The 27,933-nt window shown below is 40.4% G+C and overlaps 1 protein-coding gene across 4 annotated transcripts in view; it reads right to left on the reverse strand.

Moving 5' to 3' along the window:
- Window positions 1-1,622: 1,622 nt before the first annotated feature.
- Window positions 1,623-27,933, reverse strand: part of LOC101117010 (craniofacial development protein 2-like) — a 42,220-nt gene continuing 15,909 nt past the window's right edge. For 2 of the 4 annotated variants that reach the window (XM_004014912.6, XM_060398255.1), the window contains 6 exons: window positions 19,911-20,882; window positions 19,103-19,222; window positions 16,061-16,180; window positions 14,161-14,280; window positions 9,493-9,569; window positions 1,623-7,413 (listed from right to left, as the gene is read on the reverse strand). In XM_004014912.6, the coding sequence (XP_004014961.2) occupies window positions 9,524-9,569; window positions 14,161-14,280; window positions 16,061-16,180; window positions 19,103-19,222; window positions 19,911-20,882 (1,378 nt within the window). In that variant the 3' untranslated portion in view covers window positions 1,623-7,413; window positions 9,493-9,523. Of the gene's footprint in view, window positions 9,570-14,160; window positions 14,281-16,060; window positions 16,181-19,102; window positions 19,223-19,910; window positions 20,883-27,933 lie in introns of all 4 variants that reach the window. The other 2 variants (XM_012189560.5, XM_042230741.2) reach the window with 2 other exon arrangements.

Raw genomic sequence — 27,933 nt, forward strand, 5'->3', positions numbered from 1 at the left:
GTAGGCAACAGGGCTTGGTCGGCCATTGTCGGTGCCCCAGTGGGCGCCAACCACAAATGACCAACTGTCAATCAGGGATCTTTGGTTGTCCTGCCCTTCTATTGGTCAGCGCTGCAAGTTGGCCTCGCCCACAAGTAACTGTCAATGAGAGACCATTAGGAAAGCGTTTCAGCCAAGCGTCAGTGGTATGGTCATCAGGTGGAGAGTGAGCTTAAGTGGCGGGTTCAGGCCTTCTCCTGGCGGCTCTCCAGCTCCGCCTTGGCCCAAAGGGTGAGCTGGAGGGCCCGGGGAACAGCCTGGGGAGTATGTCTAAAGTGCTCCAAAGCCCTCACTAAGGCCCTCTACTAGTCTTGGCGCAGCCCTTGTGGCAGCATGAACCTCTTCCCCCATCCCTTTCTTTGCGACTTAATAGCAGTGGCTGTCTAACAGCAGTGGCTGTCTGCCTGGGCCGCAGTCTGAGAGACCTGGTCTCCCATCTGGATGGCCTAGAGAGACCTGAGGGCCAACTGGGCTGAGCACATAACTCCCCAGGGATGACCAGCTGGGCAGGGTGTGGGAACCTGGCCCTGGAGGCGATGCCTACTCAGACCTGCCTCCTCCTAGCCAGGACTGGGAACTAGCAGGGTGAAAGCTGCGCCTTGGGACCTTACCCTTTCGTGTCAAGGCAGAGAAAACATTCGCTTGTTAGTGATTTATAGGGACATCCTCACCTGACCATGACCTGGCTTAAGACAAAGGATCTAAGAAGTTTGCAACAACTAACCTCACCCCTCCCTCACCTCGTTTTTAAAGGCTCTTACTGACAGCTTTCCATAACTTTGGGGTTCTTAGAGGACACGAGCCACCCATTTCCTTGAATGAACCTGTACGAAACCTCTGTTCCAAGCTCTAAGCTCTAATGTTTCAGTGTCTCAAGGCCTCCCTGCATCTGGCACATGGAATTGCAATTTGGTAACAGTGCTGTGGTGCTGGCTTAATGTTCCTAAGCACAAGAAAGCTGTGGTGTGCTTTATGAAGAAAAATGTGTGTTAGATAAGCTTTGTTCAGGTATGAATTGTAGTGCTGTTGGCCTTGAGTTCAATGTTAATGAATAAAAAATTTGGTACATCAAGAAAATGGAAAGGGAAATTTGCCAATCCAGACGTGAAGCTGCTCTGCAGAGTGCTAAAGTGACATCCAGAGTGCACGAGGAAGATATGGAAAAGTGGCTGTTTGTGGATTCTCAAGATGACAACTGATTATAAAAGGTGCAGTGGAAAGCGTGTGAGGCTGAAAGCAAAAGAAATTTACCGTCATGTTACCCAAGGTCAGAAAAATGTGAAGCCCTCCTCTGCTAGCGCTTTGCACATTTCAAAAGGTGACAAGATATGAACAGTGTTAATCTTGCCAGTGAGGCAAGTTCTGCAGATGAAGAGGCTGCAGAAGAATTTAAACAATACTTGCTAAGTGATATACAGGAAAAGGGTATGTGGAAGAGCAGGGTTTTGGTGCTGTTGAAGCTGGCTTATTTTACAAGGACATTTGCAAAAAGAACTTACATAAGGCAAATGGCCTCCAAAGCCCCTGGCTTTTAATCATTCCAGAATTATGCAACCCTACTTTTTGTGCACCGATGCCAAGAGTGACTTTTTTTCTTTTTATTTGTGAAATTATGAAAGTATGATAACACTTGGAAAATACAGAACAAACTTACATATATTTCCACTATTAATATATATTACAATTGTTTTTAAGTAGATGAATTAAGAATTTAGTTGGAATTTCATTATCAAACTCAAAAATTAATAGAAAGTATAGGAAAGACAAGGATATACTAAACGTGAAAAGCACTATGAGCCTATTCAACATAATTAAGATTTATACAATTTTCACACAACATTAGGATACAAATTCAAGTTCCCATATACTATAAACTAAGAAACACTGGAACATATCCAAGGACATAAAACAAGGTGCAAAAATTTAATGGTCCAAAGGTACTGAAATCATACACAGTCTATTCTCTTATCATTGTGGAATTGTGTTAGAAATCAATATCAAAAGGTATTTAAAACTCACTCACATATTTTCAACTGCAATGTGGTATTTTTCAAGACTTCTTTAACTTAGCCATTGAAAGCTTCGATAGAAGACTGAAAAAACAGAGGGTGATTGCAGGGAAGCATTTAAATGAGAAATTAATAGCAAAATTGGAAATTAGTATCAAAGATGCTTTATCCCATGCATTTCAAAATTAAATGTTGACTTTTAAATGATGGATGTATCTAAGATGCCGTACAAGGAAAATTAGAAAATATTGATCATAGAATAAAAATGAAGAGAATTTACCAGAATTTGTTCCCTGCAGCTGAAGCTGCTCAATGCAATTAAATACACTGTGGAGTCTTGAATATGGAATGAAAAAAACAATCGACAGTAACATAAAATTTCGTGAAATTTGAAAACATGTACAAAATACCGTAGCATGTTAATTTCCTGTTTTTTTTTAAAAAAAAAACATAATTTCTTATAAGTTTCAAGCCTCAATTCAATTTCTTTTTAAATCACCAAGATAATAAACTTTCTAGACTGTCAGCAGTAATACTAGATGTCAAAATACATGGAACTATATCAAAGTTTTGACTGAATGTAAATTAGAAATCTAGCATTCTACTCATACTAAGACAAACAAGTGGAATCAAAATGTGATAAAACTTTTAGCTATGTAAAAAGTCTTATGTTTTCTAAAATACGTTATACATACTATTTATATATATGTATATAAAAGCTTTTCTACTATGCTTCATGAACTTTGAGAGAACAGCAACAAAAGAGATGGATAAACTGGGAACCATAAACAAAATGAAAAGGGGGCACCAAATATGAAATAGAAAATGTGAAATAAACTAGATTAAAGTAAAACATCATATATAGTCCAGTTGTTTTTAAACATGTCTGCTCATTAGAAACACATCTGAAGCTTTGGAGACAAAAAGCAATGCCTGGGCATTTCTATTTTTCAAAACACTGCCAGATAATTCTGGATTTTAAAAAGTGATTTCACGTTTTTCTGTTAAATGGTAGTTTCAGTGATAAAGAATTCCATTTTCTGTTGACCAATCACAATACAATGGTATGAAGCAAATTAGTTACGTAATCACAATAGTAAAAGTTGTTTTCCAGTTTTCAAAATAGCCATACAAAAAAGAAAGGATACTTAGAATTGCAAGCCACAATGGAAACTATTAACCTAACAATATAAAATTATTACATATAATTTGGGGGTTTTAGTAGAGTGATGTGTTAAGTGGAGGCTCACATGCACGTTTTCATCCAACCATCCAGTCTATTATTTGGTTAGTGTATTTAACCTATTTACATTTAAGATAACTACAATTTATATTTAAGGTTAAGTTACATAATCAAATCCAGGTCGCTTTCAAAGTCAGATTCCCTGGGGATACCCAGTCCCTTGGCCTGATCCCCATTCTGGGAAGCCTGCCGTGGGACTCAGAACCTTTACAATAGTGGGAGAACATCTTTGGTATTACCATTCTCCAGTATCTGGGTCACTCAGCTGGCGGGTGTGAAATTTGATTTTATCATGATTGCATAACCCCTACCATCTTGTTGCAGCTTCTTTGGACATGGAGTACAACGGCAACTTCAAGTGCAAACCCCTACTGCTGTACAGAGCTTCAAGTTTACAAGCACTTAACCTTAACCGGAAAAGTGTGAACCATTTGCAGTCCATTGGAGGTGGAACAAAAAAGGTTGGATGACATCTGATTGATTCCACAGCTGTTTCAAACCAGAAGTTGAATAGTAACTCTAGGGCAACTTCGGCTTCAAGATTTTGTTAAATTTTGGATAATGCCCTAGTCCACTGCTATGAAGAACTAAAAAATGCCCACCCCTATGTAGAAGTTCTTTTCACACCCCCAAATACTAAGTCTCTCATCCAGGCCCTGGATCAGGGCATAAATGTCTTCAAGGCACAGTATACAAGGGAGCTTTGTAACAAGGCTTTCGAAGCTCTCAAAGCCAACAAGGAAACCACCGTGATGGACGAACTAATGGAAGTCAGTCACTATGCCCAATGTGATTGTGTTGGCACAGCCTGGGACACCAAGCATAAGCCTGTAACTGTTGGAAAAATGTTTGGCCAGGCTGTGTGGAAAATTTAGAAAGCTTGGAAGATGCTGCAGAAAGAATGAACAGTGTAAAAAACAATGGATGCTGCACGGCAAATAAGTGAAGGCTGCGGTGACATGAAGGAAACTGTGGGGGAAATTTTGGCAGAGAAAGCAAGACAGTGATTATAGTCAGCCGAAGAGTCCAGGAATTGTCCCTCTTATAGCAGCCAAAGTAACAGAATGGAACTTTGCCTTGAAACAAATTTTCAGTGACATGGAAGGGTGTAAGCCTATCCTTGATCCTCAGGATAGAATGATTTAAAATTGATCCTCAAATTTAAATCATTAACTTCCGGTGTGTTTGCCCCTTATGATGAGATGCTTAGAAGACATGAGGCAAAAAGCCAAGCAGACAGACTGGCCCAGTTTCTAGAGCTAATTTAGGAGGGGAAAGTGGCAACTACATCAAGTCAGAGTCAAAGCTCTGAAGTTGCACAGATGTCAGCCTGTCAACATCTTCCTCATCTGCAGAATGAGTTCCACCTCCCTCTGCAGCATGCCAGGCTTCCCTGTCCTTCACTATCTCCTGGAGCTTGCTCAGACTTGCATTCACTATCAGTGATGCCATCTAACTATGTCGTTCAGTCGCTGCTTTCTCCTCTTGCTCTTAGCCTTTGCCCTGCTTCATTTTGTAGGCCAAGGCCAAACTTGCCTGTGTACTCCAGGTTCTCTCAAATTCCTACTTTTGCACTCCAATCCCCTATGATGTTAGTTCTAGGTCTTGTAGGTCTTCATACAGTCCTTCAGCTTCTTTGGCATTAGTGGTTGGGGCGCAGACTTGGATTACTGCGAAGCTGACTGGTTTGCCTTGGAAATAAACTGAGATCATTCTGTTGTTTTTGAGATTTCACCCAAGTACTGCGTTTCCGACTCTTGTTGACTATAAGGGCTACTCCATTTCCTCTAAGGGATATTTGTCCATAGTAAACATAATGGTCATCTGAGTTCTCCCATTCCTGTCCATTTTTGCTCACTAATTCCTAAAACTGTCGATCTTTAACCTTGCCATCTCCTGCTTGACCATGTCCAATTTACCTTGATTCACAGATCTAACATTCCAGCTATATATACAATATTGTTCTTTATAGCATCACTTTACTTTTACCACCAGACACATCCACAACTGAGTGACATTTCCGCTTTCACCCATACTCTTCTTTCTGGAGCTATTTCTCCATTCAACAAGCGGTAAGAACCAAACCTCTGAGGTTGAACTGATGTATGTCAACCCGCCACTCTCCCTCATCTGCAGAATGAGTTCTACCAACCTCTCCCTTGGTTTTGGTGCGGTAAGCCAAGGTCGAAAGGACTGACCACACTGTGCACTTATCAGTATGCAGCCTGCAGCTCCATCAACAGGAAAATGTTAGGTACTGCTTTATAAAATGTTAAATGCTCAATATTTCCTTTCCCAAGACTTTATCTGCATCACTATACAGACTATGTCTCTATATGAATACTATATGTTTACTGTGAGTACTTTTATGAGTAATGTATGTTTGTAGTTTGTGTAAAACTGAAGTAAAGACATAGTAGTACAACCTCAGTGTCGTACATAACATTGCTGTCATTCAAACAACTGTTTCATTATACATATAGCATGAGGCTTCCCAGATGGTGCTAGTACCTGCCAATGCAGGAGACACAAGAAACCTGGGTTTGATCCCTGGGTCAGGAAGATCCTCATGGAGGAGGAAATGGCAACCCACTCCAGTATTCTTGCCTGGGAAATCCCATGGGCAGAAGATGCTGGCAGGTTACAGCCTACGGGGTCACAAAGAGTCGGACACAAATGAAGCGACTTAGAACGCATGCATATACTGCATATCATTATTTGCTACAAAGATTAAATACAGCATCTTTCAACACAAACACACATAAAACAAGATTATGTGCCGATCATTTGACAAATATAGTACGTCCGGAGTCCCACACATACACAACCCTGTATTTCCACTGATTATGTGTGGTGACCTTATAGACAGGAACTGTTTACTGCTGTTCCTACTGTTGTTTGTGGTGGGGGGAATACTCAATATATAAGCATTTAAAAGTTGAGTGTTTTCCAGTAACCTAGATTCCCAACTTCCTTTTAGAAACCAGAGAATCCGCCAACACAGGGCACACAATCCCACCAAGCAGAAATAGGCTGAAATTGAGGAATCCCTTTAGACAAATGTCTCCAGTTGGGAAAAATACAAATCCCAACTCCCTATAAGTTTCCTGGTTCGCTATTACCCTGTTGTCTTTGCAATAATTTACGGAGTCCTTCCTACCAAACTCAACATCTTTACCATCTCATCCACCATACTCTCTGTGCCCTGTCCAATCTTTAGTCATCACCTTTTTAGAAATGAAAAGATCCTCTTGGGAAACATGATATTGAGGCTGCTAGCTGAACTCTGCATCCTACTAGGGTGCTAGAGACATTCTGTATCTTGATCAAAGGGCTACCACTTCGCATGAGTAAAGTTTCATCATGTAAGATTTGTGCACTTTACAGTATACCTAAAATAAGAAAAAAAAAAAGAGAGAGAGAGAGAGAGAGAGAGAACTGAAAGGGCAGTATCCTGCCAGGCACTGTGTATCGGCATTGCCTGGAACTGAAGCTGTTTCCTCGTAACTGTGGGATAAGCAACCAAAGTGGCAGAGTAGAAAGAGATTTCTGGTGTCACAGAAACTGGGCCAACCTTGGCGCCTCCTCGTGTGGACCTACTACTGAAACGGTACCTTTTTTCCCCACAAACTGTTACCAGTTTTCTGCTATCCCAGCGTGAAATACAAAAGCTTTTGATGTTTACAGTCCGGAAAGCTGAATTGGTAAGATGCAAGAAGTAAGCAGTGTTTAATCAGATCTTTGGAAGAGAATGTTACTATAAACTAGCAAGCTGAACCTAAAGGAAATACAAAAACACATTTCACAACTCTTTGCGACCCCATGGACTGAAGCACACCAGGCTCCTCTGTCCTCCACTATATCTCCTGATGTTTGCTCGAAGTCATGTGTATTGAGTTGATGATGCTATCTAACTATCTCATCCTCTGCTGCCACATTCTTCTATTGCTTCAATTCTTCCCAGTATCTCAGTCTTTTCCAATGAGTCATCTTTTCAAATCACATGGCCAAAGTATTGGAGCTTCACTTCAGCAATAGTCCTTGCAATGAATAGTCAGCTGATTTCCTTTTGGATCAACTGGTTTGATCTCCTTGCGCTCCAAGCACTCTCAAGAGTCTCCTCTAAGTTATAAAAAAAATAAAATAAAAAGCTTAAAAAGTTAGAAAACCATATTACAAATATTAAATTCACTGGCCACTGAAAAAGAAAAAAACGGTTCTACTTCACAGAATTGAAAGTAATTCTTTATTGATAAACATTTATACCAGAATTAGAAACGTCAGTAGAAAAATAAAATTGAAATAATTTCCCACGGTACAAACATTTTATCATTTTGACTATATCATTTAGTGAAATAAACTAACTGAAAAGTTAAGTGACAACCAGCCAAACAGACTACAGAAAAAAGAAACGCAGGTGCACAGAACCTTCTGCATGTGGACAGCTAATGGCACCAGGACTTCACATCCCGGGAAATGGTCTCCTAGGAAAGGCTGGGTATGCACTGCAGTTGTAATAAGAACTTCATTCAAACCAGAGGAGCTTTTGGAATCAAAAGAAACATACAATTTAAAAACTTAGGAAACATAAAGGCTTAAAGATAACTATTTACATGAAACTTTTCTCCCTACTTTATTTCCTAAGTACTGTTTTCCTGTTAAAAAACAATAATAGCATAATTAGACATTTTTATCTTGGAAGATTCATCACTCATTTGTATATGGATGAAGTTAACATGAAAGACATTTACCCTGAAACTTCCATCTTAATCTAAAAATCAGCTTTTTAATGGTTAGGGTTGCTTCCTTCCAAGTCATAAAAAAAGGAAAAGTGGATATACAGCTGGGGAGAGGTGGTTGCATATCCTTCTAGAATAAAGTCAGTAGTTGGCAAAACTCCCAGAAGCTATACGTGAAAAAATATTCAAAATAAATGCCAGTATTTTTTTGATCTGAACAACCACCCCCACATGGCTACTCCGGGCTCAGCAATAAAGGAATTCACCTGTTATGCAAGAGAGTTGGTTATCGATTCTAATTAACTGGAAGATTCGCTGGAGGAGGAAATGGCAACTCACTCCAGTACTCTTGCCTGGAAAATCACATGGACATGAGTCCACAGGGCCCCAAAGAGCCGGACACAACTAAGCATGCATACAAAGAAGCAGCCTCAAGTAACTGTTTATTGGGGATCAGAAATAAAACTAAACCCTAAGAGGAAACAAACATTTCTTATCATTCAAATGATGGATCAAACATTCAGTACTCTCATGATCCATTTTATATTTGAAGTTTTTGAAAACAGAAGATAATCAAACAAGAAACAGATTAAAAAAAAAAAAAGACAACTTTCCAAATGCACTACTTTTAGTATCTTGGCTTTAAAGGAAAAATAAACATTTAAGCCATGGATCAGTATGTTCAAAATTAGTATATAGGGGTAGTGGTCCACTAAGTCAAATTCAGTTTCTGACACTGAATCAAAAAATAAATAAATTTTAGGGGAGAATACTAAGAGACATCTTTCAACAGAGATGACTGTTTCTGTATAAAATCATTTCATACAACAAATTTCTTAAACTGAAAGCTTGTTTTTCAAATCCTAGCTCACTGAACTGAAAAATGGACTCAAACTGAAGACACAAAAATTTTCTCAAAAGAATGATTTGATATTTGAGTACTGGAGAGTAATCTTGTAGAATTTGTGAAGATATTTGCCTGTATCCAACTCTTATAATTTTCCACCTATCTTAGTATATCTATCACTATTATTTTGATAAGTGGTCTAATAGCCTAATAGTTAAAGGAAATACATACTTACTTTATGTGATACTTTGCAATTTTTCTCTGTAATTGGCAATGGTGGTTTAGTTGCTAAGTCTATCCAACTTTTACGACCCCATGGACTACAGTCCTGTGAGGTTCCTCTATCCATGGGATTCTCCAGAAAAGAATACTGGAGTGGGTTGCCATTTCCTTACTTTGTAATTTTTCTCTGTGACTATCCCTGGTAAATCGATCCTCCTAGCTATTTTAATCAAGAAGCCAGAGTGCATATTGCTTTAAATCAAATACCACTGCACACAATCTCATGGGCAGTTAGCTTTGCACTCACAATGAGAACTTTCCTTCAAAAATGTCAGACTTAACGACCAGAAACTATTTTGAAAACAGATAAAAACGACTATATTTCATACAAACCAGTTCAGGTGTTAAGGATAAAGTCAGATACTTAATTGCTGCAATCCTGGTTCTTCTGAAGGTCACAGTTTTCAGGCCTTAAAATGAAAAGATAAGCATTAGAGGAAAAATTACAAGAGCTTAAATTGGGTTTGAAAAAAGTAATTCTTTCTCATCAAGGATAAAAATTCTCTTGAAGGAAAACGTAAAGGACCCAGAGGAAGGCATATCTGAAAATTAAGCTTCAGGCACTTTCTGGGAGTCATAACCAAACACTGTACAAGAAGGCTGAAGACCCACCACTAGGTAACCACATTAAGACTAGGAAATTAATAACCACTATTTCTAATTTATACTGCAAGACCCAAGAGTAAACCAAAGTCACTTAAAAAAGTGGTAACAGAATGTTTAAAGTATCTTTTCGCATGTCTCAATGAAGCAACTAAAAACATGAAAATGAAAAAATATTTTACTGCATTAAATACTTCTTTTAATAAATCAGATATTTCCTATATATTCTACCCCTGAAGACTTTCCACACCATTTGTTTGCAGCCTGCACCACATACTGATGTCTGCACTGATAAAATGTGTGCAACACACCTCAGATCTACTGAATTTTTCTTGACCCTGTTGTTTCCCAAGCAAAACTACGACTGTGCAGGTAAAACTACAACTGTGCAGGTAAAACTGCAACTCTGCAGGTAAAACTGCAACTCTGCAGGCGAAACAAACGATCAGGTTTATTGAGAAATTCAAAGTACACGTATCATAGTGCGATCTCTCCCCATTTCATGTACAAACTGTGACGACTTTTTGACTCAGGAAGACATTTCCTTGTCCTCTGTTAAGTTTCTCTGTAGTTTTCACAGAAGCTGATTTTCCTTGAATTTCACTTTACTCCTTCAAGGAGTGAGTTCATTATTCTACTAAAAGATACGTCACTGGCTGACCCACCTAGATTCCCTCTGTCGGTCTCCATGCTGCCCCAGATACTGTCCTGTGTGGACCACAGACTCTTCTTGATCCAACCTTAGTCAGGCATCTTAACCAAGTCTCAGGCTTGGCCACCATCCCTGTTGGGCCTGTTTAGTTCAGTTTTAACAAGCATCCTGCTAAATCAGTTTAAAGAGAATCACCCACCCTTGATATCTGATCACTCTTGGTTTCTGAACAATTTCCTCATTTCTCACCTTTGATGTTAAATTGATACAGGCACTATGGAGGACACCATGGAGAGTCCGTAAAAAACGAAAATACAGAACGACCATGTGACCCAGCTATCTCACTCCTGGAGATCCAAAGAAAACCATAATTCAAAGAGACACATGTGTCCCAATTGTTCACAGCAGCACTATTTACATAGTCAGGACATGTAAACAACCTGTATGCCCATCAGTAGAGGAATGGATAAACAAGATGGGGTATATCTATATGATGGAATATTACTCAGACATAAAAAATGAACAATAGAGTCACTTGTAGAGATGTGGACTGAGTTAGAGAGTATCATACAGAGTGAAGTGAGACACAGAAGGAAAAATATGACATGTCCTGTAGGTGAAATCTGAAAGGAAATGATATAAACTTACATTCACAGACTTCAAAAACAAGCTTATGTTGTGGGGGTTTGATGACTGAGGGGAAGGGATAGTTAAAGAGTTTGGCATGGACATATATACACTGATATTCTAAAAATGGACAACCAACAAGGATCTGTTACAGCAAATGAACAATGTTCAATACTGGAGCAGCCTGTATGACAGAGGAATCTGGGGGACAACGGACACATGCCTATGTACAGCTGAACTCATTCTCGGTTCCCCTCATAACACTGTTTATTAACTCCTGTATCACAATACAGAGTCAAAGGTTTCAAAAGAAAAAAGGCTATTAGCTCTAAGGATGTGACACAGGAAATACAGAAGGCAGTAAGACTTTCCTGAGTGACTCAGTGACTTAAACAAGGCGAACCTGCCAAGATGCCACTTATTCCTCTGGTTATCTTCAGAAGTATGCTCACAGTAGTTTCTAAAACACACTGTTTCCAAGTAGAATCTTTAAGCAGCAAAGCATTATTTTATGAAACACTCAAGGAAGCAAGAGGTAAAAATTATGTGACATGAAACTATTTTCTTAGAGCAAAACACATACTGAATTCTTGATACAACAAAATGAAACTAATCTGAGGTTGAAGATTCTGGTGGATGCCTGTCGCTCTGCCATGAGTCACTCTCTAAGATGTAAACAACACAATCAATCTAGTGAATGAAGAACTTTCCCTGCTCTGGTTGTTCTTCAGTTGCTCAGACGAATCCAGCTCTTTGCAAACCCATGGACTGCAGCACACCAGGCTTCCCCATCATTCATCATCTCCTCAAGTTTGCTCAAACTCACGTCCACTGAGTTCATGATGCCATGCAACCATCTCATGCTCTACGGTCCCCTCCTCCAACCACCTTCAATCTTTCCCAGCATCAGGGTCTTTTCCAAGCAGTCCTCTCTTCACATCAGGGGGCCAAAGTACCAGAGCTTCAGTCTTATATGAATATTCAGGTTGATTTTCTTTAGGATTGACTAGTTTCATCTCCTTGCTATCCAAGGGACTCTCCAGAGTCTGTCTTCTCCAGTACCACAGGTCAAAAACATCAAGTCCTTGGTATTCAGCCTTCTTTACGGTCCAACTCTCACATCCGTACATGACTCCTGGAAAAATGATAGCTTTGACAACGTGGACCTTTGTCAGCAAAGTGAGGTCTGTGCTTTTTACTATGATGTCTGGGTTTGTCATAGTTTTTCTTCCAAGTAGCATGCATTTTTTAATTTCATGGCTGCTGCCACGTCTCCAGTGATTTTGGAACCAAAGAAAATAAACTGTCCTGTTTCCATTTTTCCCCCATCTATTTGTCACAAACGGATGGGACCAGCGGCCATAATCTTAATTTTTTTGAATGCTTTCACTCTTCTTTCACCTTCATCAAAAGGCTCTTCCTCTTTGCTTTCTGCAATTACTGTGGTGTCATATGCATACCTGAAGTTTTTAATATTTCTACCAGCAATCTTTATTTCAGCTTGTGAGTCAAACAACCCGGCATTTTGCATGATGTACTCTACATGAAACTATACTATGCTAGAAACCTAAGGCAGAAGAAATTGCCTTTATTGCTATCTAGTACTTAATCCAGAGGTAACTTTCATAGTAACACTTTCAATAAATGCAAGACACACTGTTTAATAATGCCACTTACAAGCCTGTTAATCCAGGGAGAAGCCTGCAGAAGGCTAATTTCTTCTGCAGCTTAGAGCACTATTTGTCACATACAGGTTGTAACAATGAATCATGAAAGTTTTTCAAATGACACATACTACACATGATAATTACATAGTACGGACATAAAATACAGGTCATCATACATACCTATATTAATGAGCAGAGTAAATCCTAATGACATGTATTCCTTACTGTAAGTGGCAATAAATAAAGTCTGAAAGCTACTCATCTGAAGAGAATCCCCATCAAACAATATAATGATTAGAAGGCTAAAAATATGTTGCTTCATTCTATTTTATTTCTCTTAGATGACTCCAAACGACAGCTTAAAAAGTACTGGCCTAGAGCGTTAACAGTCAGTCTGGAGAACTCTGCTCCCGTTACTCTGCTCTCTCAGAGCCGCCTTCCTTGATGTTTACCCCATTTCCACTGTGGTGGCAAGCACCCAAGTCTTGTTCCTTAGATTCCTGGGTAACTACTACACGACTTCCTCCACCTAGCTGCTCCAGTGGGAGACAAATGTTCGGATGAAAAAGCAGATAAAGAGTACGGAGCAGATGTGAACACAGCCCTTCCTCACGTCCCTGCACTCACCTCCGGCCACGGCCTGAGTGCCATGGAAGCAGCTGAGCGAGCATGGCAGGGAGCTGGAGGATCACACCGCCCCAACCGCCTCACCCCTGCCAAGTAGCAGCTACCAGAAGCAGCGGCTGGAAAGCACACCTTGCCCTGGCTACCTTCCCTCAGCCTTTCTCCCCCCGGCTCGGTTTCCAGGAATCACCTCTCACACTAATGACCCCTGTTGCAGGGGTCAATGCACACCAGTGTACACAATGTTTTGAGCCAGGGCTGCAAAAATCAGAAAAGCCTGTCCTCTAAAAACCGTTAACCTGACAGGAAAACCAACTTTCTTCTTTAATTAAAAACTTAAGAGAAAACGTCACAGATTTGCAGGGGAAGGATAAAGCAACAAACGGATTGAAAGGTTAGCAAAGCCACTATAGGTGACTTATTGTACCCCAAACACCTCAAGAAGAGAGAGCTCTGCTCAGGAGGCAGAGGTGATCAGCGCGGTGACGGGAGTCAGTGGCCCATGGTCACCGCTCTCGAGGTGAGTGCCCTGACTCCTCCTACTTCACTGTCACCTTTACTTCTCACATGGAGTTTTAAGAATGAAAATTTTCCTTCCAAGTAAGGAATTCTAGTTTTCATCTCTAGATAACTCATGTACTATGGAAAATATGAAAGGAGGAAAAATTATTAAGTTCTTGACAATGTGTAATTAAAATTAACTGTAAGTCATCTTTGACCTTTTTTTTCTCCCTATGAGATCTTCAGGGTTGGAAAGCAGAGTCACTGTCCTGAAAACATCTTCTCCAACGTGGCAAGCACACCTGGGCCTGCGCCTGGACTACTCACCCTGACCCAGCAGGAAGTGATGGCACTGCCGAAGGGACACTGCACTGAGGTTCTTCTTTCTCATTTTGCTTGAAGACGGACTTCCCTTCTTGAGAAGTTTCACCCATTTCCTTAGACACCCTGCACCAAGGAAGGAGACACCAAGTTTACAAGAGGAATAAAAAGAAACAAAATCTAAGAAAAAGCAAAAGCTAACAAAGAAAAAGCAACTGGGCTTTCTGTAAGTTCTTGCTGCTGAGTATTATGATCAAAGTCTCCTGTAAAACTTCTAGACAAAGACATTTTCCCCTTGTTAATTTTATAAAGGAAACAATAGCAGATGGAAGTCTCATGTCTCTCACACCCCCTCCATCACTTTCTGTCACATGACTATCACCCTGAATCAGAGCTCACGTGAGATCACCAAAGTGAAGACTGAAGGGCTCTCCTACTGTACCTCACCCGCATATTAGTGCTCATGCTTAAGTCAAAGTGGGAACAGGGACATGGAGTAACTGGGAGAAACATACTGGCATTATTTCAAGGAGAAAAGCAACAGTAATAACAATTTAGAACACCCTAAAGACAACTCCTCTTCTATATGTAAAACAACCCAACAATGACACAATATTCCTTACGATACAAAGTTAATCGTTTTGAATGAAGCATTTAGTGAAAGAACCTAATACAAAGGTTAAACTGATTTCAGCCACAAGCAGCCTAACAGAGTCTACAAAACAGAAATGCAGGTACACAGAACTTTCTGCATGTGGACAGCTAATGGCACCTGGATTTCACATCCCAAAAAATGGTCTCATAGGGAAGGGTGGTATGCACTGAAGTTGTAATAAGAACTTTATTAAAACCAGAGCAGCTTTTACAATCAAGAGCTAACCACAATTTAAAAACCTGGAAAACATAAGGGCTTAATAATAACTATTTACATAATCTCCGTAGCTTAGCTAGTAATGTTTCATTTAAAGCAACCGATGAGTAATAGCACAACTAAACATCCTTATCTTGGAATATTTGTTGCTGATTTTTATATGGATTTATTTTTACATGAAATGCTTTTCCCTAAAATCCCATCTTAAATAATCCAGAAATTACTTTTTATGGTTGGGGCTACTTCCTTCCTGCTCATTAAAAGAAAAAGGAAAAGCCGACACGCAGCTTGGGAAGGGGGCAGTTTGGACAGATCTCTAGCCAAGTCATTTTTTGGGAAAATATCTCAGAAGCTGTGTGTGAAAAAATACAATGTTCAGGGACTTCCCTGGTGGTCCAGTGGCTAAGACTCCTCACTCCAATGCAGGGGGCCCAGGTTCCACCCCTGGGAACTGGATCCCACATGCTGCAACTTAGAGTTCACATGCCCCAACTAAAGATCCTGTGTGCTGCAACTAAGACCCAACACAGCCATACACGAAAAGTACAGTGTTCATCACAAATGCCAACATTTTTCCATGTAGGCAACCACTCACAAATAAAAACCTTTTTGAGATGAAATATTGAAAAAAAAAAAAAGAATTATTTTCAAACAATATAATGATGAGAAATCTGAAAACATGCTGTTTCAGCCAAGAGGCTATTTTTTGTCTCAGCACTCACAAAAAATATAGTTATTCTCTAACCCACTACAAACACAACAATTGAAGTGGGCAATTCCCTGGCCGTCTACTACACGTTCTACTCTGTGGCCAACAATATAAACCAGGACTTCGTCAGAATTAAATAAGAAGCTGATGGCTAATTTTTCTCTGCATCCTCCATTTTGGCAAATATTTCAGCAAAGACAGAACAGCAGCAGAATTCCTTCTCTTAGGAAAGGAGTCATGAGAGCTATAGGGAAATGGCATCCTTATAATGAAAACACCTTCTCCAACATGGCAGATACACCTGGGCCTAAGACTAGACTACTTACCCTGACCCAGCAGGAAGTGATGGCACCGCTGAAGGGACATTGGACTGAGGTTCTTCCTTCTCATTTTGCTTGAAGACTGATTTCCCTTCTTGAGATGTTTCACCCACTTCCTTAGAAACCCTGCAGCAAGGAAGGAGACAACAAGAATACAGGAGGAATACAAAGAAAGAAAATCTAAGAAAAAGGCATAAATAACATGGAAAAAAAAAAAAACCAATGGGCCTTCTATAAATTCTTCCTGCTGAGCGTTATGATCAAAGTTTCCTATAACACTTCTAGATAAAGACATTACCCCTTATTAATTTAACAAATGAAACAACAGCAAATGGAAGTCTGATGTCCCTCAAATCCCCTCCATTACTTCTGTCACATGATCGTCACCCTAAATCACAGGCCACGTGAGATCACCAAAGTAAAGACTGAAGGGCTCTCCCACTTCACCGTGCACATTAGTGCTCACGCTTAAGTCAAAGTGGCAACAGGGAGGTGGAATAATTGGGAGAAACACACTGGCATTATTTCAAGGAGAAAAGCAACAGTATAAACAATTTGTATAAACAATATAAAAACAATATAAGCAATTCTCTAAAGAAGGCTCCTGTTCTATACCTTAAACAACCGGAAGATAAACCAGCAGTGATTTGGGAGTGCAAGAAAGCTACGTGACTGAGAATCCTGTCCAATTTCAAACTGAAAAAAAATTCCCTCAATGAAACTGAGTCCTAAAGGACCAAATAAAGATTTGAATGATGCCAGAAATTTCAGATGAAGAAGGGAAATGCCTAATGCCTGCCTGTGTTACCAAGTCAGTAAAAATATCTGAAATATTTTGTTAAAATGCCAATTTGTTGGAGGGTCCAAGATTATGGTCACTGTGTTACCTGGAGTGTTCAAACAGGTCATTCAGAATAATGAGAGACAAATCCTATAAATCCCAGATTTGCAAGGGATAGAAGTCTCTCTCTTTTCTCTTGTTCCTTCTAGGGTTCTTGGGACGACAACTAAATTTTCTCACTAAGAACTATCTCACTTCTGCTCACCCACACAATTGGCACAAAATAAAGAGTTTGAGAGGTTTACACTAAGAATCTTCAGTGGCAGGGACTTCCTTGGTGGTACAGTAGATGGGAACTGGCCTGCCAATACAGGGGACATGGGTTTGATCCTGGTCCAGGACGATTCTACCTGCTGGAGCAACTAAGCCCAGGCACTGCAACTACCGCGCGCAGAGCCACAACTACGGCAGCTGTGGAGCACGGAAGCACTGGAGCGTCAGCGCACCTAGAGCTCGAGCTATCCGTGGCAATGAGAACGCCATGGACTGCAACTACAGAGGAGCCCCCTGTCTCCACACCTACAGGAAGCCTTTGGGCAGCAATGAAGACCCAGCACAACCAAGAACAAAATGGAAAAAAAAAAAAAGAATCGCCACTGGAAAACACTGAAGGGTGAATTCAAACAAACATCCTGTTACTCTCCTACTCAATTCTTGGGATGGCTCAGTATTACTCAGAGAATCAAATAAAAACTCTATAGAGCCTTCTCTATGTTATATATATAAAAATACTAAGTTTGAAAACTTTATTAGAAACGACTATACTCACTGGCCACTGAAAAAGAAAAAAAAAGATCTAGTTCACAGGTAGTAATTTTTATTCCTTAACATATATTTTATTGAAGTATAGCTGACTTACAATGTTTCAGGTGCACAGCAAGCTGATTCAGTTGTACATGTATACATATATTATTTTTGAAAATTTCTTCCATTATAGTTTATTACGAGATATTGACTACAGTTCCTTGTGCTATACAGTAAACCCTTGTTGCTTGCTGCATATCTATTTTTTAAATTAGAAACCTAACATTATAGTCATACTATGCGGATGACACCTTTAAAGCAGCTCTGAATGCAGAACTCCAAGGCACACCTATGGTCTCTCTGCATAATGCACTGAGTGTGCTCAGTCCTCTGACATTTTCAGTCCCATGAACTGCAGCCCACCAGGCTTCTCTGTCCATGGGATTTCCCAAGCAAGAATACTGCAGTGGGTTGCCATTTCCTTCTCCAGAGGAAGCAATACTTTACTGATAAACATTTATACCAGATTTAGGAATGTCAACAGAAAAATAAAATTTAAATAATTTTCTATGGTACAAAGATTTGATCATTTTGACTGCAGCATTTAGTTAAATAATCTAATACAAAAGTTAAGCTGATTTTAGCCACAAGCAGCCTTAACAGAGTCCACACAACAGAAATAAAGGTACCAGGAACCTTCTGCTTGTGGACTACTAAGGGTACCAGGACCTCACACCCCCCAAAACTGTCCCCTATGGAAGGTTGGTATGCACTGCAGTTATTAAGCAGCAGCAGCAAACCGACTGAAATGTCAGTGAGTTACCACTGGGCCACATGTGGCCCGAACGCCTCCGAAGGCTGAGGCGAGCAGTGCTGCGCTGGGTGCAGTCCCTGCTTCCCGCTCTCGGTGAGGGCCCTGACTACTTCTGCCTGCCAGCTTTACTTCTTGCATGTAGGCTAAAAAGAAATTACTCCTTCCTCCAAAGAAAGAATTCTTGTCTTCTCAGGATAAATGATGTACTATGGAAAATATGTAGGGAGAAAAACAACCGAGTTCTTGGTAATGTGCTAATAAAACTGTAAGTCAGCTTTGACCTTCCTCTATTCCTATGAAATCCTTACGGGTGGAAGCAAGTACTCCATTCAACACTTACTAAAAGTTCTGATGAACTGCTGACACTTTCATACAAAAATTATTTTTTTAAGTTAGGGCTACTACCTGTTCAACTCTGTGTCTAACAATGTAAATCAGGACTTTTTTCAAAATTAACCAAAAAAACTATGGCTAATTTACCTCTATACCCTTCATTTTGGCAAGTACTTCAGCAGAGGCACAACAACAGCAGAAAGAATCCTTTTCTCAAGAGAGAGAGCCATGAAAACTACAGGCAAATAGCATCCTTGTACTGAAAACATCTTCTCCAATGTGCCAGATACACCTAGGCCTGAGACGCAGTACTCACCCTGATCCACCAGGAACTGATGACACATTTGAAGGGACATTAGCCTGAGGTTTGCCCTTTTCAGTTTGCTTGAATACAGATTTTGCTTCTTGAGAGGTCTCACCCACTTCATTAGTCCCCCTGCATCAAAGAAGGAGACATCAAGTATATAAGAGGGTAAATAAAAAGAAACAAAACCTATGAAAAGGGCATAAATAAGGAGAACACTGGGCTTTCTATAAATTCTAGCTGCTCAGTTTCACATTTAAAGTGCACTATAATAGTTGTAGAGAATAGTCACTCTCTCTGCAAAGATCAATGCCAATGAGCAGCACTGAAAACCCAGGGCAACCAAAACAAAAATAAAATAATTTTTAAAAAGTATCTTCCTATGTCTGACGCAGGATGCAGCATGCTTGGGGCTGGTGCATGGGGATGACCCAGAGAGATGTTATGGGGAGGGAGGTGGGAGGGGGGTTCATGTTTGGGAACGCATGTAAGAATTAAAGATTTTAAAATTTAAAAAATAAAAAACTAAAAAAAAAAAAAAGTATCTTCACTGGCTATGACTGCTTTAACCTCAAAAGATGACTTCAAACAAAGAAACAAAAAAATAAAAACATAGTTACTCCCCTACCTAAGTTCTTGTGATGGATCAGTATTACTCAGAGTGTAAAATACAAACTGCTGAACCTCACATTCAAGACCACCCAAAATCTGGTTCTACTCTCTATCAGGCTTAATTTCTGTGCCCCTCTAGTCTCTTAATCTCATGAATCTATCTGTCACCTCCACTGTAAAATCACAAGATATTTGATTTAGGTCATACCTGAATGGCCGAGTCGTTTTTGGTATTATCTTCAACTTAAGCCTGAACTTTGCAATAAGGAGCTTATGATCTGAGCCACAGTCAGCTCCAGGTCTTGTTTTTGCTGACTGTACAGAGCTTCTCCATCTTTGGCGACAAATAATATAATCAATCTGATCTCGGTATCGACCATCTGGTGATGTCCATGTGTAGAGACGTCTCTTGTGTTGTTGGAAAAGGGTGTTTGCTATGACCAGCCTGTTCTGGTAACAAAACTCTATTAGCCTTCGCCCTGCTTCATTCTGTACCCCGAGGCCAAATTTTCCTGTTATTCTGGGTATCTCCTGACTTCCTACTTTTGCATTCCAATCCCCTATGATGAAAAGGACATCTATTTTCGGTGTTATTTCCAAGAGGTGTTGTAGGTCTTCATAGAACCGGTAAACTTCAGGTTCTGGAGCATAGGGAGTTGGGGCATAGACTTGGATTACTGTGAGGTTGAATGGTTTGCCCTGGAAACGAACTGAAATCATTCTGTCATTTTTCAGATTGCACCCAATTACTGCATTTCGGACTCTTTTGTTAACTATGATAGCTACTCCGTTTCTTCTAAGAGACTGTTGCCCACAGTAATAGATATAATGGTCATCTGAATTCAATTCGCCCATTCCCGTCCATTTTAGTTCACTGATTCCTAAGATGTCGATGTTTATTCTTTCCATCTCCTGCTTCACCACATCCAATTTACCTGGATTCATAGATCTAACGTTCCAGGTTCCTATGCAGTATTCTTCTTTACAGCATCGGAGTTTACTTTCTTCACCAGTCACGACCACATTTGAACGTCGTTTCCACTTTCGCTTAGTCGATTCATTCTTACTCGAAGTATTAGTAACTGACCTCTGCTCTTCCTCAGCGGCATGTTGGCCACCTTCTGATCTGGGGGGCTCATGTTCCGGGGACATACCAGGCCTTCCCTGTCTCCTAAGAAACCTGTATGAAGAAGAAACAGAACCGCACATGGAACAACTGACAGGTTAAAGTTGGTAAAAGGAGTACAACAAGGCTGTATATCGTCATCCTGCTAATACAAGTCATATGCAGAGTACATCATGTGAAATGCCAGACTGGATAAATCACAAGCTGAAATCAAGATTTCCAGGAGAAATATTAACAAGCTCAGAAATACATATACCAGTCTAATGGCAGAAAGTGAACAGGAACTAAAGAATCTCTTGAGGGTGAAAGAGGATATGAAATAGCTGACTTGAAACTCAACATTAAAATAACTAAAATAATGGCATCCAGTCCTACCACTTAATGGCAAATAGAAGAAAAAAAAGTGAAAGCTATGATAGATTTTATTTTCTTGGGTTTCAAAATCAATGTGCATGGTGACTGCAGCCATGAAATTTAAAGATACTTGCTTTCTGGAAGGAAAACTATAAGCCTAGATAGCATATTAAAAAGTGGAAGAATCCCTTTGCCAACAAAGGCCCATGTAGTCAAGCTATGGTATTTCCAGCAGTCATGTACAGTGTTGAGAGCTGGACCATAAGGAAGGCTGAGTGTCAAAGAATTGATGCTTTCAAATTGAGGTGCTGGAAAAGACTCTTAAGAGTACCTTGGACAGCAAGGAGATCAAAGCCATCAATCCTAAAGGAAATCAGTCCTGAATATTCACTGGAAGGACTGATGCTGAAGCTCTAATTCTTTGGCCACCTGATATGAACAGGTGACTCATTTGAAATGACCCTGATGTTGGGAAAATGAAAGACACAAAAAAGGAGAAGCGGAGGGAGGGGGGGGCGTAAAGCAGAAGAGATGTTTAGATAGCATCACAGACTCAAAGGACATGAACTTCAGCAAAGTCTGGAGAACAGGGGAGGACAGAGGAGCCTGGCATGTGACAGTACACTGGGTTGCAATGAGTCGAACATGAACATGACTTGGCTACTGAACAATGTAACTATTCTAGGTAAACTTCTCAGTAAAGAGAGAAGAATTAAACAAAAGAGGGAGAATTTTTATGATTATAGAATACCATTCCCCAAATATTCACTTCTTCCTTCTTGCCCAAGAAGATACTTCCCCACTTCCCACCCCACCCCCTACCCCCGACTGATGCTGAGCTTGGATATATGACTTACTTCAATGGTCAATGACATTAACTGATGTGACAGGGAAAGAAGCTTTAAATGCATTTGCGCTGTTCCACTTGCCCTTGAATACCTCTCTTCAGCCATGAGAATATGCCTCAGGAAGCTGCAGGTCCCAGATGGCTGACAGACACATGCTGCATGTCTCAACCCAACCAGCAGTTAGGAGACAAGCCTAGATTAGCTGAACCCTCGATATCTAGAAACACAGGTGTAACAGAAAAATGCTTGGTGGCATACCACTACGTTTCGGGATGGTCTGTAGCACTCCTGTAGCAACAGCTAACACATTTATAACCCATGAGTGAAAAGACTAATTTCTAAGGGGCTACGTTACTTTTTCTCATCCAGAGATGAAGTAGCACTGCTGAAGAGAAACCTTTAGTAAATTCTATTTCCTAAAGATAGTTGCCATAAATTTCCCAACTCTCATGTTCTTCCAGAACCTGACACTACCCCTATGAAAGTAAGAGTATATGTCACCCCTGACCCCCAAAACTGATAGGACTTTGTGGCTGCCACAATTCACAAGGTTCAGTGGAAAGGGCACGACATGATTTCTAAGACTTGCTAAGAAAAATAACAGAGCTTTCAGGTGATTCTCTTCTCAATAATGAACCTCTAAAATCCCCGTTACCACAGAAAATGTGTCTGCCTTGAGGCCACAATGCTGGAGAACACACGAGAATACCGAGAGAGAGATACCTAAGGTGTCTGTTCCAGATCCCAAGTCTTGAGTCTTCCTAACCCAAGCACCAGACACGGAAGTAAATAAACGTTCAAGATACTCCCAGACCCAGCCATTAACAACAACTGCAAAAGGGGCTCTGCACAAGAAACATTTAGCTAAGTCCAACTCTGCCAGAACTACAAGAAACTGTAATAGAACATGGTCTTAAGCTGCTAATTTTGGGAGTGATTCCTTATATTGCTATAGAAAAAAAACAAAATGAACATACATCCACTTTGAGGCTTAATGCAGAGTACAAGAATACTGGCTTAGAAAGCTGCTCTAAATCTCCTTGCCCTGGGCAGAATCTAGAGAACTAAGATGGTTCACGAAGAACAAGTGGAACCTTTCACTTGGAAATGATGGAATGAACACACTCTTCATTCTCCACTCTCTACCAAAACCCTATCAAATAGTGCTAATACATTTACAGAGGCAGAACGACACAAGGGTAACAATAGGCCTAACAGGAGAATGATGTCAGTTAAAATTCTTTGAAGGCAGAAAGCAAACAGACAAGTTAAAAGTTGACTGAGGTGTGTGCTCTGCTCTCTCAAGCTGTAGCCATGTGGAATGGCAAGAAAACAAGCCATATCCTACAAAGGCTGAGGAAATAGAGATACCAGGAACCTCTGAAGGTAGAGGAAAGGAGTGGGGCTAACACCAATTGAATGTTCATATCTGGAGCACCCTGGTCCCCGATTCCCTTCTCTAGCTTGTACCACAGGCTACTGACCCCTATCAACCAAGAGAACCCGTTCTTCTTTGTAGAAATGAAAACCACAAAAGTCCTAGACTCAAAGGGCAGTGCTGATGGCACAAGTTTCATCCTCAAAACAGACAAATTAAATGAAAATGTATCTCCTCACTCTTCGTGGCACAGCAAGTCTACAGTCTGTGTGTTTCCTGTGTGTCTGCGTGGCTGAGTAGTAAGACAGCCTGCTATCCAACCTCTACTGGACTCCTCCGCAACAGTAAGAAATAAACGTGTATTATGCTGCTGACTTTCAGAGAACTTTCACTTGGCACAGTATATAACTCTACAATGTGTGTGTTGACAATAAGAAGAATATACTACTTTTGAATATCAAATATGTGTGAGAGTGTGTATATTTATGGGAAAAAAATGATTTTCCTCCTTTATATTTGTTTCTTTGATAGGCATGGGGCTGCCCTCTTCTGACAAATGACAGACAGCATGTTTTCCGGACACTCACGTGGTATTTAAAATCACCATACATTTGCTTTTAAAAAATGAAATGGGAAAATTTTTTTAAAAGAAAAAAAATTGTGTCAACTATATTTATAAATATTAATAAATGCATGAAATTTGATTTGATCAGAAAATTTAATGATTTCTCACGACAAAAGTTATCCACCAGCCTATATCACTGTCAAGGCAATGGTAAAGTTATAATAGATCTTCCTTAGATATTCAAAGTGATACATGAGAAATAATGCAAACCAAGAAAGATTTCCAGTATTTAACACTGTATTCCTAGCAACAGAGTAAACTCTTTCTGTATATTTTTTGTAGGACTTCCAAACATTAGAGGCTCACCATCAGTGTTCTACCACCCTCTGCTGGACAACTCAATAGTTCCCAGTGTGATTTCTGGCAGCAAAATACATTCCTAATTTACATCATCAAGATTTAATGGGTCCCAAAAATGATTACACGGGGAAAGACTGTCTTTGTAATGGAGAATCCTGACAGATATCGCCTAAGCGGTCTAACTCATCAGCACCAATGTCAGGTGGTAATGATGTGATATGCTGAGGGCAAAGCATCATCAACATAGTATTGATGGTCTAAAGTGATTAACATGAAGCTAACCAGGAGGATATAATGGTTATCTGAGTTAAATTCACCCATTCCAGTCCATCATAGTTCGCTGACTCCTAGAATGTTGACTCTTGCCATCCCGTTTGACCACTTCCAATTTGCCTTGATTCATGGACCTGACATCCCAGGTTCCTATGCAATATTGCTCTTTATAAGCACTGGACCTTGCTTCTATCACCAGACACATCCACAGCTGGGTATTGGTTTTGCTTTAGCGCCATCTCTTCATTCTTTCTGGAGTTATTTCTCCGCTGATCTCCAGTAGTATATTGGGCACCTACCGACCTGGGGAGTTCCTCTTTCAGTATCCGATCATTTTGCCTTTTTATACTGTTCATGGGGTTCTCAAGGCAAGAATACTGAAGTGGTTTGCCATTCCCTTCTCCAGTGGACCACATTCTGTCAGACCTCTCCAACATGATCCTCCAGTCTTGGGTGGCCCCATACCGCATGGCTTAGTTTCACTGAGTTAGACAAGGCTGTGGTCCAAGTGATTAGACTGACTAGTTTTCTGTGATTATGGTTTGTGTGTCTGCCCTCTGATGCCTCTCACAACACCTACTGCAAAATGGCTGTCTGGGGAGGCCTTACAAATAGCTGTGAAAAGAAGAGAAGCGAAAAGCAAAGAAGAAAAGTAAAGATATACCCATCTGAATGCAGACTTCCACAGAATAGCAAGGAGAGATAGGAAAGCCTTCCTCAGAGATCAACGCAAAGAAATAGAGGAAAAGAACAGAATGGGAAAGACTAGAGATCTCTTCAAGAAAATTAGAGATACCAAGGGAACATTTCGTGCAAAGATGAGCTCGATAAAGGACAGAAAAGGTATGGACCTAACAGAAGCAGAAGATATTAAAGAGAGGTGGCAAGAATACACAGAAGAACTGTACACAAAAGATCTTTACAACCAAGATAATCATGATGGTGTGATCACTCATCTAGAGCCAGACATCTTGGAATGTGAAGTCAAGTGGGTCTTAGGAAGCATCACTATGAAGAAAGCTAGCGGAGGTAATGGAATTCCAGTTGAGCTATTTCAAATCCTGAAAGATGATGCTGTGAAAGTGCTGCACTCAATATAACAGCAAGTTTGGAAAATTCAGCAGTGGCCACAGGACTGGAAAAGGTCAGTTTTCATTCCAATCCCAAAGAAAAGCAATGGCAAAGAATGCTCAAACTACCGCACAGTTGCACTCATCTGACACACTAGTAAAGTCATGCTCAAAATTCTCCAAGCCAGCCTTCAACGATATGTGAACCGTGAACTTCCAGATGTTCAAGCTGGTTTTAGAAAAGGCAGAGGAACCAGAGATCAAATTGTCAACATCTGCTGGATCACGGAAAAAGCAAGAGAGTTCCAGAAAAATATCTATTTCTGCTTTATTGAATATGCCAAAGCCTTTGACTGTGTGGATCACAATAAAGTGTGGAAAATTCTGAGAGATGGGAATATCAGACCACCTGCCCTGCCTCTTGAGACACCTATATGCAGGTCAGGAAGCAACAGTTAGAACTGGACATGGAACAACAGACTGGTTCCAAATAGGAAAAGGAGTACGTCAAGGCTGTATATTTTCACCTTGCTTATTTAAACTTACATGCAGATGGTGATTACAGTCATGAAATTAAAAAATGCTTACTCCTTGGAAGGAAAGCTATGACCGACCTAGACAGCATTTTGAAAAGCAGAGACATTACTTTGCCAACAAAGGTCCATCTAGTCAAGGCTATGGTTTTTCCAGTGGTCATGTATGGATGTGAAGTGAAGTAAAGTAGCTCAGTCGTCTCTGACTCTTTGCGACCCAGTGGACTATAGCCCACCAGGCTCCTCCGTCCATGGGATTCTCCAGGCAAGAATACTGGAGTGGGTTTCCATTTCCTTCTCCAGGGGATCTTCCTGACCCAGGGATTGAACCCAGGTCTCCTGCATTGCAGGCAGACGCTTTAACCTCTGAGCCACCAGAGAAGCCCCATGGATGTGAGAGTTGGACTGTGAAGAAGGCTGAGTGCCGAAGAATTGATGCTTTTAACTGTGGTATTGGAGAAGACTCTTGAGAGTCCCTTGGACTGCAAGGAGATCCAACCAGTCCATTCTAAAGGAAATCAGCCCTGGGATTTCTTTGGAAGGAATGATGGTAAAGCTGAAAGTCCAGTACTTAGGCCACCTCATACTCACTGGAAAAGACTCTGATGCTGGGAGGGATGGGGGGCAGGAGGATAAGGGGACGATAGAGGATGAGATGGCTGGATGGCATCACCGACTCAATGGACGTGAGTCTGAGTGAACTCCGGAAGTTGGTGATGGACAGGGAGGCCTGGTGTGCTGCAATTCATGGGGTGGCAAAGAGTTGGACACAACTGAGCGATTGAACTGAACTGAACTGAACCATGAAGAAACAATGCAACCACCAAAACAGAGATATTCTGCAACACAGATGGGCTCTTAACACTAAATGCAGAGGGTAATCTCGGACTGGATGTTGGATTGGACAAGACATACAGCTCTGATGAACGTTTTGGAATAATTCTGGAAAGATCTGAGTAGAACTGTATATAAAGCTAACAAAAACATGAACACGGAAAACTATCTGCTATTGTTCCAAGGAAGAGGTACAAAAATTTTGAATTAAAGAGTTAAAAACTTGCATAACAATTTGACAATGTCATAATATTCAGGACGTGAATAATGAACTCACTGCATTAAACACAGCATAGACCAAACTCAGGTACTATCAAACCTGCAAGCTGCTTTAATGTGATATTAGCATATCATTCATGTGTAGGGAGACCACATTATAGTGTGCCTGAAAATTTAGGGTTGTTTTATCAATTTAAACACAGAAATTTGATAAGCATTTCTCTGTATAAACTGTTATTTTTAACAATCATTTTATCTTTATATTTTTATTTTATAACAATCAAGTGTAACTTTTAAAATGGACAGTTCAGTAAGTAAGCTAAGAACATTAAACTGGTATTTTTAGTCCTAGTGGCAAAAAACCAAACCATACATTTTTGAGGGGAAAAAAAAAAAAAAAGAAAAACCCCACATCTTTTCTGAATGCAGCAGCAGTAGTAAACCATACGATGCTAATGGAAGTGACTCCAAAGTGTCTCATTTCGTTAATGAGGGACTAGTGAAGTCAAGCTTGGTTTTAGTCTCTGAGCCCTCACACAGTAGGCTTGGTTTTTTATCACGTGGCACTAAAACCAGTGAGTTCTCTTCCAGTGACACCATGGCTTAAAGTATTCGGGATCTGGGTTATGATAAAGAAACTACGACAAAGTTAGCAAAGTATTTCTTCAAAG

The sequence above is a fragment of the Ovis aries genome, chromosome 14, assembly GCF_016772045.2.
Source record: "Ovis aries strain OAR_USU_Benz2616 breed Rambouillet chromosome 14, ARS-UI_Ramb_v3.0, whole genome shotgun sequence".
NCBI lineage: Eukaryota > Metazoa > Chordata > Mammalia > Artiodactyla > Bovidae > Ovis > Ovis aries.